This window comes from Felis catus, chromosome B4 (assembly GCF_018350175.1).
Source record: "Felis catus isolate Fca126 chromosome B4, F.catus_Fca126_mat1.0, whole genome shotgun sequence".
In the NCBI taxonomy this organism is placed as follows: Eukaryota; Metazoa; Chordata; class Mammalia; order Carnivora; family Felidae; genus Felis; species Felis catus.
In genome coordinates, this window is record NC_058374.1 from 74,485,054 (window position 1) to 74,500,898 (window position 15,845).

General features: G+C 36.8%; 1 protein-coding gene across 3 annotated transcripts in view; it reads right to left on the minus strand.

Annotated features, from left to right (window-relative positions):
- Positions 1–15,845, minus strand: part of RPAP3 (RNA polymerase II associated protein 3) — a 40,718-nt gene that overhangs the window by 13,392 nt on the left and 11,481 nt on the right. For all 3 annotated transcript variants that reach the window (XM_011283884.4, XM_045061677.1, XM_045061675.1), the window contains exons 6-11: positions 8,956–9,077; positions 8,168–8,238; positions 6,904–7,029; positions 5,846–5,973; positions 1,827–1,948; positions 58–128 (exon numbers count right to left, since the gene is read on the minus strand). In XM_011283884.4, coding sequence (XP_011282186.1) covers positions 58–128; positions 1,827–1,948; positions 5,846–5,973; positions 6,904–7,029; positions 8,168–8,238; positions 8,956–9,077 — 640 coding nt within the window. The remainder of the gene's footprint in view (positions 1–57; positions 129–1,826; positions 1,949–5,845; positions 5,974–6,903; positions 7,030–8,167; positions 8,239–8,955; positions 9,078–15,845) is intronic.

Below are 15,845 nucleotides of genomic sequence, written 5' to 3' on the forward strand. Positions count from 1 at the left end.
ATAATGTGTTTCTGTTTCAGAAAATAAGACCATATTTTGGTGAAAAGAACACATTACCTTTTTAATTTTGGAAAGTTCAGTTACTGCTTGCTTATTCCCAGGTTCCAGAAGTAAAACAGTTTCAAAATCTAAAGTGAATTTTTAAGAACTACAATAAATTAGTGAAAATACTTTATGGAGTTCAAGACATGATACATTTAGTTAATAACCCATGTATATCTCAAGAAGTTTTACTCAGGATGCTAGAAACAGGGGAGCAACAGTAAGAGCTAAGCATTTACTAAGTGCTATTCTAGTTACTTTATGTGAATTCTCATGTAACCCTCATCACAACGCCACTTTACAGATGATACAAATAAGACCTAGAGGTCATCTAACTCACCAAAGCTCACACACACTATTAAAGAATGACAGGGTCACTCAGGAAATGTAAGATAGAATCTAAGAGACCATATAATGGAATATTGTTCAGCCTTAAACCTTGAAGACATTATGCTAAGTGAAATAAGCCAGACACACTCCCTCTCTCACTGACCCTCCCCCGTTTATGCTGTCTCTCTCTGTCTCAAAAATAAATAAACGTTAAAAAAATAAATAAGCCAGACACAAAATGGCAAATATTGCATGATTCGACTTATATAACGTATGTAGAATGGCCAAATTCATAGATAGAAAGTAGAATGGTGGTTACTAAGGGCTGGAAGGGGGGGAGGGGGGCCAAGAAGTTCTTATTTAATGGGGAGATTTTCAGGATTAGATGATGCAAAAGTTCTCAAGATGTCTGGTAGTGATGCTTTGCACAACAGTGTGAACGTACTTAATGCTACTGAACTGTACACTTAAAAAGGGTTAAGATGGTAAATTTTGTTCACGTTATGTATATTTTACTACCATTTTTTAAATGCATGAGCTACAGCTAAAGTCAGGCTTAGAGAGAAACTGTCATATTTAAATGCACATATGAGAAAAGGTGGCTGAAAATCTAAGTACTTATGTCAAAATATTAGAAAACACGCAAATTAAACCTAAACAAAGCTGAAGAAAGAGCAGAAATAAAATGAAACAGAAAACACACACAATAAAACCAAGTTGGTTCACGGGGCGCCTGGGTGGCGCAGTCGGTTAAGCGCCCGACTTCAGCCAGGTCACAATCTCGCGGTCCGGGAGTTCGAGCCCTGCGTCAGGCTCTGGGCTGATGGCTCAGAGCCTGGAGCCTGTTTCTGATTCGGTGTCTCCCTCTCTCTCTGCCCCTCCCCCGTTCATGCTATGTCTCTCTCTGTCCCAAAAATAAATAAACGTTGAAAAAAAAAATTAAAAACAAAAACAAAAACAAAACCAAGTTGGTTCTTTAAAGAAACAGAATGAATACTTAAAATCTGACAGATCCTGGAAAAATAAAATAATTAGTACCAAGAATAAAAAAGTACCAATTACTAATAAAAAATAATTAGTACCAAGAATAAATTTTAGGGAAAAAAGCTAAAATCACTCCAGATTCCACATTATCCTCTAACCCTGAACAGCTGATCCCCTTCCCTTTTCTTTCTGCCTTTTCCTTTTCACTGATAATTCAAATTATTCATTAATTTCCACTGGCAGTTAGCCAGATTAGACTATACGCTATTAAAGTAAAAGATAATCAGGTCCACTACGGAAGCCATATTCCTCCAAATATGCAAACTATGAATGATCTAAACTGTGAAAGAAAATGTACTTCTCTAACTTCTGTATTCTTGAACCCTGGAAAAGCTACATGAATCTCTGCTTCTGTAACTTGGCAGTCTCATCAGGACAAGTGAGTGACAGTTGTCATAAAACAGTCGTACCTTGTTTGGCATCATTTAACTTTCCCAAAAATGTTCTTGCCGTTCCTCTCCTGGCAAAAGCTTTAGAGTATGAGCCATCTAATAAAATAGCTTGTGTGCAGTCTTTTTCAGCTTCTTCATATCTATTAAACACAACAAAATTACCAACTGGAAAATGCAGCTTACAGAAAAACTTCACATAAACTGGAGTTTCTAATGTAAAAAGCAGGCATATTATTTCAACTAAAAACTCCCAAATCTGTCTTTGAAGGAAGACCATTTCTTTTTTATTCTTCATTCTCACCAAAACTTGGGATCATCTGGTAAGGAAGGAAAAGGTACCAGATTAAAAGAGAGCCAGAAAAAAGTGTGCTGGAAGGATGCAATAGAATGATGGTAAAGCACAAGCAGAGCAGACGAAAGAATCCCACTGCCGGCAGCCTACCTCCCCTCTAACTTTACGCGCAGTACACATTAAGTACTACACTAACAATTAGAACTGGCACTAATTTTCAAATACAACTTCATGAATATTTGCCCACAATAGACACCACCTAAGGAAAACAAGACCATGGGACTTAGGACTCCTTATATCATCTAACGCTTTTCATAAATTCTACTCAACCATGCAACCAGCTATCAATTCAGTCAGACTGGGTAGTGCTCTATAAAAACAAAAAGCTAAGGAGACCTTAAAAAAAACCCCAAAAACTTAAGACCCTCCTATATTTCAAAATGACATTAATGAATTACTGTAAATTTATTTGGCATGATAATGGTATTGTGGTTATGTACAAAAAATCCTTTAGGGATTAGATGTCATAATACCTATGATTTGCTTTACAATAATTCAGAGGGAAAAAAGCTAAATGTAACGAAAAAAAGTACGGCTTGTTAAAACTAGATGATTTGGTACATGAAGTTTATTACATTACTTTCATGAAAGCTGCAAAAATTTCATAATAAAAATATTCTAAAACAGGAGAATCTCCTGTGATTACATTCTCCCCAAGGCCTACATGACTGCTATCCTACCCTTGCAACAAGACCTCCTAAGAACAAAACAAAATTTCTAATGAACTTAAACATCCCTTAATCCTTTAATTCACTTTTCAATGAAAGAAGGAGTATGTCTGTATATGTGCAAACGTGTGTGCCCTATGCCTCTACCAATATATTTTCTACTTTGCTGATTAGGTCCTTCTCCCATTCAAGACATGAGCATGGCCCCCTCACTTTTCAGGGTACAGTACTTTAAAGAGCACAAAGCCAAGGGCTTGTCTGGCTCTCCAGCCTTATCTCTATCACTGGACCCTGCATAACAGTCATAATATGAACCACTTGCCCTTTCAGAAGTTACATGAACTTTTCCACTCTTGTACCTTTATACCTGAACTGGGACACTCAACCTATTTTTCACCTCTCAATCTATTATTCACTCTCACTGATCAAAATAATGTATCTCTAATTGTGTCTATTTTTTTAATTTTTAATATCTATTCATTCTTGAGAGAGAGAGAGAGAGAGAGAGAGAGGGAGGGAGAGCGGGCAAGGGGCAGAGAGAGAGGGACACACAGAATCCGAAGCAGGCTCCAGGCTCCGAGCTGTCAGCACAGAGCCCAACACAGGACTCGAACCCACAAACCACGAGATCATGACCTGAACCAAAGTCAGATGCTTAATCGACTGAGCCACCTAGGCACCCCATGTTTGTCTGTTAGTTTAAGTCAGGATACATATAAACAAAATTTACTTATATGACAGGAGTTCCTAACCTGAGGTCCTTTGAGAGATGTGAAAAGCTGAATGGAAAAAATACTACATACTTATTTTCAGTTACTTACTTTAAATGGGATTTAGCTTTTCTTTCCATTATAACTGCAGACAATAAACCACGGTAGCAAAAGCAGTAGGTGATTTTACACTAATAAGTATCACTGATATTTTCATATCACATTACAACTGTTACAAACATCTCAAAATACTATTTATGCTCACCACTATTTCAGAATTACAGTAGTAATTTAACCTGCTGTTTGTTTGTATGTGATCACAGAATCCCTGTTTATAAATGCTCCTATGACCTAACTGGCCAACTATCAGGCAACTCTGTCCCTAGCAGTCATTCAGATGCCAAAGAGCAAGGTCATGTGTTATCACACTGGGAACACAATCATCTGTGCACCTTTTTGGGTATTTCCTATCCACACTTATCAGTTCATCAATATGTGGAAGAAGATGTCACAGATCACCCGAAACCTAAAGTTTCACATTATGTCTTTAAAAAAAATTTTTTAGCTTTAAATTTACCTGTATTTTTTTTTTAAGTAGGCTCTATGCCCAGCATAGAACCTGAACTCACAGACCTGAGATCAAGACCTGAGCTGAGATCAAGAAGTCAGACGCTTCACCAACTGAGCCACCCCAGCACCCTGAATTCGCCTATGTTTTAAATGTAGTTTCTCATTTTGTTGTGGTATGTATATCACTGTATCACAAATTTTTAAAAACTGCTTCAATAAAATTGATTTCCTTTGTACTCTCAAATGTATAATTATACATGGAAAAATACTATTCTGAAGAAGGTTCCCCATGCAGCCAAAGGGGTCCATGGCACCAAGGTAACTACGAATCCCTATTTTAAGTATTTACATGGTTTTTTCTTAAATTCTGTCACTAGTGTATAAAATATTATTACAACAGATATAAAGAACCATGAGACACAGTTTCTGCCGTCAGATATTATCCTGATTGTCCAACTTGGAACCCCTGAGTACATCCCGAACAGTTGTTTAGTACCATAGGACCAAGTTTTAGCTGTATATATATAATCAATCAGCTTATCTCAATGGCAACAATTCTCTTTTGTGATGTATGGATATGCATATATAAAACACTTCCAGATAAAAATGTGCCCCAAAGGTTCTGAGGTTAAAATAATTTTTAGGGACACCTGGGTGGCTCAAGTCAGTTAAGCGTCCGACTTCGGCTCAGGTCACGATCTCACAGCTTATGAGTTTGAGCCCTACATCGGGCTCTGTTACTGACAGCTCAGAACCTGAAGCCTGTGTCTCCCTCTCTCCCTGCCCCTCCCCACTCAAGCTGTCTCTCTCTCAATAAACATTAAAAAGATTTTTTTTAATAATTTTTAAATCATTAATTCAGAATAACACGCATGAAATAATTAATGTTAAATTGTGTAATGGCAGACTATTAAAAGTGGGAAAATAGGGGCGCCTGGGTGGCTCAGTCCGTTGAGCATCCGACTTTGGCTCAGGTCATGATCTCACAGCTCATGAGTTCGAGCCCCGCGTCAGGCTCTGTGCTGACAGCTCAGAGCCTGAAGCCTGCTTGGGATTCTGTGTCTCCCTCTCTCTCTGCCCCTAACCCACTCGCATTCTGTCTCTGTTTCTCTCAAAAATAAACAAACATTAAAAAAAACAAAAATAGTGGGAAAATAATAACAAGAGCTAATATTTACTGAATACATACTGATATTCAGTCTTTCTCTCTCTCATTTAAATTGAATGCTCATGGGGCGCCTGGGTGGCGCAGTCGGTTAAGCGTCCGACTTCAGCCAGGTCACGATCTCGCGGTCCGTGAGTTCGAGCCCCGCGTCAGGCTCTGGGCTGATGGCTCAGAGCCTGGAGCCTGTTTCCGATTCTGTGTCTCCCTCTCTCTCTGCCCCTCCCCTGTTCATGCTCTGTCTCTCTCTGTCCCAAAAATAAATAAACGTTGAAAAAAAAAATAAAAATTAAAAAAAAAAAATAAAAAATAAAAAAAGTAAAAAAATAAATTGAATGCTCAGCTGCTTCTGATTCTGTGTCTCCCTCTCTCTCTGCCCCTCCCTCACTCATGCTCTCTCTATCTCTCTCTCTCTCTGTGAAAAATAAACATCAAAAAAAATTTTTTTTAATAAAAAATAAATTTAATGCTCAGGAGTAAATAAATTATATTTTATTTAATTGTCTATCTAATAAGCCAATTTATGGTAAATTTCATTTTCACCCTGAAAAGCATTAAGTACATCCAACACTTACTTCTGAATCTTCAGATAGGCCATTGCTCTGTTAGCCGGAAGAAGAGCATTAGTGCCATCTGCTGCTATTCCCCGAGTGTAGCATTCAATTGCCCTTTCGTATTTCCCCTCTTTGAAAAATCCATTCCCCTATCATTTTGGAGAGAAATATAAAGAAGAACGAAAAAAAATGCCAAAAAGTTAGTTGAATTCAAATCTTAAGTAAACACTATGAGAATACTCAACAATATTATACCAGTAATTAAAGAATATTTTAATGTTAAAAATCTAGTCCATGACATATACTTTAGAATGTTAGTTTAGGTGGTTTTTTGTAATGGCATTCTTCTCTCTTCAGAACTAAAAAGAAACATACACTACTATACTACTTTGCAGCATTAACCATTATTCTACTAATTAAATGTTAAAGCTTAAATTTAAAACCATTGTAATATAGGCTCAAATATTATACTCTAGTTATACCAAAGGTTGCACAATAGAATTTCATAACCCAAGTAATTTTTGTGAACGGACAGAGTACCAAAATTGTACAGTTCATTCTTTGGTAACATTAACATGTCTAAACACAGGATAAATTAAACCATATTAGAATGTGCACACCAGATTACCCTGTAACATTCATTTATAGGCTTATCACAATCAATAATCATTCCATAAGTATTTATTAAAATCTTCTGTGGATCCATGAAAAACTACAGATATATTAAATTAAATCTCAACTCACGATTTCTAAACGAATTTATCAGAAACAGTCTAGTGTGAATTAGTGGAAAAATAATTATATATAAGAATGAACTGTAACTTATTTCTATGCTAAATTTACATCTATATGTAAATATGTTAAAATAATCAGAGTAATTTGCTCCCTATGTTTTTTTTTTTTAATTATGTACCAAGTCATCAATTACTCAAGTTTTGAATTATAAGCTCCAGAGGTTTTTAGTGTAATTTGCAACTCCTACTGAAGAATTTAAATATTAGAGAAGACAGAAACAGATGAACAAGAAACAAAGAGCAAATTCAACAAAACATATGTATGTTGAAATCCCTCTGGATTACCAGATCTTTCTGTGAAATGGCCTGCTGCTTATTCTGTTGCTGTTCAATTTGCTTTTTCTCTTCTTCAGTTGTCTTAATCATCGTATCAGCTCCCTTTGGGCATGAATTTTCTTTGGATGCTAAAGCCTAGGAGACACAGTAGTCCACTAAAATAAAACAAGTAATACAAGATGCATACATATTTCACTGTGAAATACTAAATTACTCAAATATATTAGAATTTCTACCACATTTCAAATTAATACTGAAATAATATCTTTTACTCTAATTCAAAATCTAATTCAAATTACAAAACAAAACAAATACATAATAAATTTAATACACATCTTATTCCAATTAAAATCACTAATGGTAGTTGTTCATTTATTTATCCAACAAATATTTACTGAAATTCTACACAGGCCAGGCACCATCCTAGAAACTATTTTCAAAAATAAACGGATAATCAAGACATCACCAAATTTCTCAAACTTCATATTCATAGTCATTACTTGACCTCAGACAAAATACAAAAATATATAACACAGTTCACAATTATAAGACAGTTGATATATTTATCAACAGATTTTATGTGCTATACAAGTAATGGCAATATTTAAAAGCAGATTTTCCCCAATCATTGTCACTTTTTTCTCAAAGTTTCAATGCATGGCACAATAATTATAACTCTGATTCAACAGCAAAGTGAAAGGAATATGTAACTGTACAGTATAATTTGACAAAAAACTTTTTAGTATTTTCTTACTGTTAAAAAATTAGTATTGTTTTTGCTAAGATATAAACTATAAAGACAGAACAACTTAAAACTAACAAAATCGAAGAAATATGCAAAAACTTAGTACAGAAATAAAAGCACAAGCCAAAAAGAAAAATTATGGGGATAAAGAAAAATAATTGTCATCTGGGAAAAAATAAAGCAGCAGGAGTTGAAAAACCTCCAGTGATTTTTTTTGAAGATTTTAAGTAATCTCTACACCAACAGTGAGGCTCAAACTCACAACCCCAAAATCAAGAGTCTTATACTCTATACCAAGTGGGCCAGTCAGGTGTCTCTCAGATGACTTTTTTAAATGATGATTCCTAGGGATCCTGAAATACTATTCTACTTCCTCTAGCTTGCAAATTTGTTTAGTAAAACTGTACAGTACAAAGAATTAAAATTAGAAAAAGTCTATATTAAGTAATCTATGGTACAAAGACTATGCAAAAACCTTTACTTCATCAAATAAACGTTAAGTAATGCACTTAAATAACTATGTTTTACCTGATTAATTTTCCTGAGTTCATTCGTTGCTTCAAAGTTATTTGGTTCTAGTTCTAATACTTTTTCATAATCTAAGTAAATTTGAAGATAAAGAATATGTGAAAGACAAGATATTAAAAAATTCCATTGAACAGTCATTTGCTACATGTGACAAACAGGCATGCATCCTACAGCAAAATTACGAGGAACCAAGAAATACTAACCAACAGGAGGTTACTGGACTATCTCCATTCTCCACCAAGACAAACAAAAGCCTAACAGAATCCCTTGACAAATCACCCTCTTCCACCAGCCCCAGGAAGGACACTTACTATCATTAAGTTGTACATCTTAAAACCAGAAACAGCAGAATCCCATTAGATTATCAACTTTATTCAGATTTTATGATTTATAGTACACAAACTTATTTTATGGAGTAACAAAAGGCTTAGACTTTACAAATGAAGAAAAACATGTCAAGGACTCTATGTGCCGTGCCTCTCTGCCTCACAATATCCAACAAGATGCTTTAATCCCTATCTTACGGCTGAAAACCTGAAAATCATAGGGGACCCACAACCTTCCCCTTGGTCACATAGCTAATACACAGTGGAGTAAGAATTTGAACCAAAGTCTGATTGGTGGCAAATAATGCATTCCTTCCCAAAGTAGCAAAAATTAGATTTCTTCAAATACAGAAAGCTCTCTGAGGGTAGTAACTGTGATTACCTAGTATTCTTTGTATAGCATCTGTTAAATTAAACTATTAAAGAGTGTTTTAGATAATAATAAGATGAAAATATTAATACCTTTTTTGGCATCCTCTAACTTTTGCAAAGCAAATCGAGCAGCACCTCGTCTTGTATAAGCCTTGGTGTAACTTCTATTCAAGGCAATTGCTAAATTACAATCAGACTCAGCAACAGCAAATCTGCAATTTAAAAAAGTTGAAGTTAATAATATTCATTTGTCAAACCAAAACTTCAAAATTTGTTTCTGAAATCCCATCTTCTTTTATTTACTTAAGGCTACTGAAAAGCATTAATTCATGATGGTGAGATGTAAGTAACATTCCCTCTAAAGGAAAAAGAATGCCCACTACCACTGCTTTCTGTCAGTATTATATTAGAGGTCCTGGCTAATGCAGTTTCACAAGAAAGAAATATACAGCTAAAAGACTGGAGAGGAACAAAACTCAGATGATGTGATGGTCTACCTAAAAAACTCAAAACAATCTGGAGACACTGTTAGTAATAATGAAAGTTTGCAAGGTGACTGCTTTACTAAAGATAAGCAACAACAACAAAAAAAACCAGAAATAAATCTAACAAAAGATATGTAAGACCCATATGCAGAACATTTGAAGACTGTCTTCAAAAACATTAAAGACTTAAGTGAAGATGTATCATATTCATGATTTATACTAAGTCACAAAACCATAGCAATATAATTCTCTCCAAACTGATCTATAAATCCAAAGCAATTAGAATCAAAATACCTACAGAATTTTTCAAGGAGTTTAACAAGATGATTCCTGTATTTACACTGATAAGCGAAAGTCCAAGAATACCCAAGACATTCCCAAAAAATAATAAGGTAAGAATACATGTCCTATGCCAAATATGGAGACTTATTATAATGCTATAGCAATTAAAGGTAGTAGGAATGAGTTATACGGATAGGCAACAGATCAACTGGAGAACAGAATGATGAAAAAGAGACCCATGTGGGACACCTAGGTGGCTCAGTGGGTTGAGCTCAGTGGATTTCGGTTCATGGTCTCATGGTTTATGAGACTGAACTCCACATCAGGCTCTGTGCTGACAGTGCGGAGTCTGCTTGGCATTCTCTCTCTCCCTGCCCGTCCCTGGCCCTCTCTCGCTATCAAAATAAGTAAATAAACATAAAAAAAAAAAAAAGAAAGAAAGAAAGAAAAAGAGATCCATGCAAACTAAGCATACGACAAGGTGGCATTGCAGATCCATGGGGAAAGTGTGGATGTTCAATAAATAAGACTGACATGACTGAAATAGTCATATGAAAAGATATGAAATTAGACTTCTACCTTCAGCATACATAAATACTTAAACATGAAAATTAAAACTTAAAAACTCTTAGAAGAAAATATAGAAGACTATTATGAGCTCAGCATGGGAAACTATTGTTGTAACAAATTATATTTTTTAAAGTGCTAACCTCTAAAAAAAAAATCAATAAATTGAAATATATTAAAATCAAGAATTTCTGCTCATTGAGACTTCACAGAGAAAGAAAAAAAGCAAAGCTGCAGATTGGGGGAAAATAATTATTATGAACACTGAAGGATTAGTATCCTGAAAGAATTCTTAAAAATCAATAGAAAAACAGACTTACAGAAAAATGCCCAAAAGACAAAACAGGCATTTCACAGGGAAACAAAGGAATACAGGTGGCAAATAAATATATAAGATGTTCAACCTCATTAGCAGTTGTGGAAATGCAAATTAAGACCAAGGTGAATTACCATTTTGCACCCACTTGACTGAAAACAATTAAGAAGCCGGATTCTACCAGTGTTGGTAAAGACACAGAGCAAGCATCCACACACACTCCTAATGAGAACATAAACTTATACAACTACCTTTGCATTACTTGTACAACTGGTCATCACCATATAAGTAGAACATATATATACATCCTGTGACCCAACCCCAAGAAACCTACAAAACTGTCAACATTATCACTGCTTTAAGGAAGGGAGAAAAGGGTGGTAGGGAGGGAGAGAAGGGAAAGAGGGAGAAGAAAAGGAAAGAGTGAAAGAAAGGAGGCAACCAACAATCCAGCACCAGGAAAATGGATACAGGGAGGAAGCCCTGGTGGTGAAGAAAGATAAGAGAGAGGAGAGCACACCGGGAAACGCACGGGGAGAACACTTCCCCAAAGCCACTGGTTTGGAAAACAAGGGACTAATTTTCTAGTTTCTGCAACCAGCAGGGCTCAAAGCCAGGAGTTTTAGAGGTCATAGGGCAGGGCTGGGATAGAGCCCTGAAGGGCACTGCCCTACTCCTGGAGGGCAGGCAGGCAAACAACCCTGGGGCAGACAGTACAGTGATCTGAGGATCCCCTAAAATTGTTCCCTCTTCTTGGAGCACATCTATGAGAGGTGGCTTTCAAAAAGGGGCCTCTCCGGGGATGAAAGAACCATTTCCATCCCCCCACACCTCTCAGCGTAGGCACAGAGACACTGACTGAGGGCAGCTAACCCAGACACTGGCTATTTAACCTGCTTTGCTCCAAATCCCATGACCCTGAGCTACAGCGATTGCCCTTCTTGGTCAAAACTGCATCCATCCCAGCACAGTGAGACCCTCCTCCAGAAGACCAGCGAGGGTCCCCACCAGACTAGGTCCCTAAAGTCTGGAGTTTTAAAAGTCAGCAGCCTTGGCTACAACAGAGCCCAAAGTGCACTGCACTGTTCCAGGCAGGCAACATGGAAAGAGCATGAAACCAGCAATCTGAAAACCACCTGGGATGCACAAGGGAAAATTATTTGCTCTTCTGGAATGCTTCCCTGAGAGCACAGAGACCCCTCTCCGAGGACAAAGAGGCTGGCTGACACCAGTTCCCTCCCCTACCACCCAGCATAAACCAACTTCAGTAAACAACATGGTGCCAACACTGGCTGCCCTACCTGCTCACACCAAGTCACACCCACCTGTGCTCCACTGGCACTGCTTTTCTCAGGCCAGAGTGCCTAAGTCGCAGAGCAGCGGGCCCCTTCCTCAGAAAGCCAGCAGAAACCTCTGCATGCACCACATCTACTGGCCATAGAGTTCTGCAAAGCTTTGGTTCTAGTGGAAGTAGACTTAGGTCTCATTTAATAAGTGGACCAAAGCACACCTAGTTAAAACTCCCCATACTCTGGCTAATGCAAACACTGCCCACTGCAGGCAAGGAGAGCCTCTGCAGGTGACTGACCTGAAAGACAGAGCAGCCAAAACCCAGCAGCAGAATGCATGCAGCACACACCAGAGACACTTCCCGAAGCTCCAGGCCTTGGACACTTATATGACCTCTTCTTCACAAAGCCATCACTCTCAGGAGCAGGAAACATAACAGGCTTTTCTAACACAGAGAAGAAGACAGAGACTCAGACAAAATGCCAACATGGAGGAATTCATCCCAAAAGAAAGAACAAGAAAAGATCCTGAACAGAGATCTAATGGAAAAAAAGCATAAGTAATATGCCTGATGGAAAATTTAAAGCAACACTTAAAAGGATACTTGGTGGTCTTGAGAAAAGCATGAAAGACATCAGGGACAGCCGTACCACAGAGAAAAAAGAGCTAAAAAACAATCAGAAATGAGAAATGCAAGAACTGAGATTTGAAACAGACTGCATGTAATGACCACAACGATGGAAGCAGTAGAGGAACAAATAAGTGATACAGAAGATAGAATAATGGAAAATAATAAAGCTGAACAAAAGAGAAGAATTATGGATCACGAGAATACTAGGGAACTCAGTGATTCCATCAAATGTAGTAATATTTGTATCATAGGAGTCCCAGAAAGAAAGACAGAAAAGGGTGCAGAAGGTTTATTTGAGGAAATAATAATTGAAAACTTCCCTAATCTGGGAAAGGAAATAAACATCCAAATCCAGGAGGCACAGAGAACTCCAATCAAAATCAACAGAAGCAGGTCAACACCAGACATATTGTAATTAAACTTGCAAAATACTGTGATAAAAAAAAAAAATCCTAAAAGCAGCAAGACAAAAGAAGTCCCTAACTTACAAAGGAAGACCCATAAGGCCAAGCTGCAGATCTCTCCACAAAAACTTGGCAAGCCGAAGGGAGTAGCATGATACATTCAACACACTAAATGGGAAAAATATGCAGCCAAGAATACTCTATCCAGCAAGGCTGTCATTCAGAATAGGAGAGATAAAGAGTTTCCCAGACAAACAAAAACTAAAGGAGTTCGTGACCACTAAACCAGCCCCGCAAGAAATATTAAGGGGGACTCTCTGAGTGGGAAAAGACCAAAAGCAACAAAGACTAGAAATGGATAGAGAAAATCTCAGGAAACAACAATAAAATAACACTAAATTCTTATCTGTCAAGAAATACTCTAAATGTAAGTGGACCAAATGCTCCAATCAAAAGACGGTGTCAGAATGGATTAAAAAAATAAGACCCATGTATATGCTCTCTATAAGAGACTCAGTTGCAGACTGAAAATGAGGGGATGGAAAACCATCTATCATGCAAATGGAAGTCAAAAGAAAGCCAGAGTAGCAATATCAGACAAACTAGATTTTGCTTATTTTTTTTAAGTTTATTTATTCAAAAGAGAAAGTGCACGCATGTGTGCAACCGGGCAAGGGACAGAGACAGAGAGGATTCCCAGGATCCCAAGCAGGCTTTGTGTAGCCAGAACTCACAAACCATGAGATCATAACCTGAGCCCAAATCAAGAATTGGGACACTTAACTGACAGAGCCACACAGGCGCCCCCAGACAAACTAGATTTTAAACCAAAGACAAGAGAGGAAGAAGGGCACCATATCATTAATTAGGGGACTATCCAACAAGATGATCTTAACAATTATAAATATTTATGCCCCCATATGAGAGCACCAGATATGTAAAACAATTAATATCAAACCTAAAGAAACTCACTGATAATAATACAATAACAGTAGGGGACTTTAACACCCCACTTACAGCAATGGAAAGATTAAGCAGAAAACCAGTAAGGAAACAATAGCTTTGAATGACACACTGGACCAGACAGACTTAACAAGTATATTCAGAATATTTCATTGCAAAGCAGAATACACATCGTTTTCAAATGCACATGAGACATTCTCCAGAAGAGATCACATACCAGGTCACAAGTAAGGCCTCAACAAACACAAAAAGAGAGACATCATACCATGCATATTCTCTGACCACAATGCTATGAAACTTGAAGTCGACCACAAAAAAAAATTTGGAAAGACCACAAATACATGGAGTTAAACAACATGCTACTAAAGAATGAATGGGTCAACCAGGAAATCAGAGAAGAAATAAAAGAATACATGGAAACAAATGAAAATGAAAACACAATGGTCCAAAACCTTTGGGATGGAGCAAAAGCAGTCATAAGAGGGAAGTATACAGCAATACAGGCCTATCTCAAGAAACAAGAAAAAACTCAAATAAACAACCGACCTTACACCTAAAGGAACAAGAAAAAGAACAAATGAAGCCCAAAGCCAGCAGAAAAAGGGAAATAATAAAGATTATAGCAGAAATAAAGGATACAGAAACTAAAAAACCACCAGAACAGGTCAATGAAACCAGAAGCTGATTCTGTGAAAAAATTAGTAAAATTGATAAACTCCTAGCCAGACTTATCAAACAGAAAAGAGAAAGAACCAAAATAAATGAAATCACAAATGAGAGAGGAGAAATAACTAATACCACAGAAATGCAAACAATTACAAGAAAAAAACTATGAAAAATTATATGCCAACAAACTGAAAGACTGGAAGAAATCGAAAAATGTCTGGAAACATATAAACTACCAAAACTGAAACAGGAAGAAATAGAAAACTTGAACACACCAATAACCAGCAAAGAATCAGTAATCAAAAATCTCCCATAAACAAAAGTTCAGGGCCAGATCAACTTCCCAGGGGAATTCTACCAAACACTGAAAGAAGAATTAATACCTATTATTCTCAAACTATTGCAAAAAAATAAAAATGGAATGAAAACTTCCAAATTCATTTTATGAGGCCAGCATTCCCAATTCCAAAACCAGACAAAGACTCTGCTAAAAAAGAGAACTAAGCTCCAATATCCCTCATGAACATGGATGCAAAAATTCTCAACAGAATACTAGCAAATCAAATCCAACAATACATTAAAAAAATCATTCACCACGATCGAGTGGGATTTACTCCTGGGCTGCAAAGGTGGTTGCAAATCAATTAACGTGATACACCACATGAATACAAGAAAGCATAAGAACCATATGATCCTTTCAATAAATGCAGAAAAAGCATTTGACAAAGTACGACATCCATCCATGCTAAAAAAATCCTCAAAAAAGCAGGGATAGAGGGAACATATCTCTACATCACAAAGGACATATACAAAAAAACCCACAGCTAATACCATCCTCAATGGGGAAAACTGAGAGCTTGTCCTCTTCCAGTCAGGAACAAGTCAGGGATGTCCACTCTTACCACTGTCATTTAACACAGCACTCGAAGCCCTAGCCTCAGCAATCGGACAACAAAAAGAAATAAAAGTCATCCAAATTGGCAGAGATCAAACTTTCATTATTTGTAGATAACATGATACTCCATACAGAAAACCCAAAAGATTCCACCAAAAAATTGCTAGAACTGATATACAATTCAGTAAGTCGCAGGATACACAATCAACACAGAGAAATCTGTTGCATGTCTATACACCAATAATGAAGCAGCAGAAAAGAGAAATCAAGGAATCCTTTTTACATCTGCACCAAAAATTGTAACATACCTAGAAATAAACCTAACCAAAGATATAAAAGATCTGTACTCTGAAAACTATAAAACATTGGTGAAAGAAATTGAAGACAACAAAAGTGGAAAAACATTCAATGCTCCTGGATTAGAAGAGCAAATACTGTTAAAATGTCTATACTACTCAAAGCAATCTACACATTTAATGCA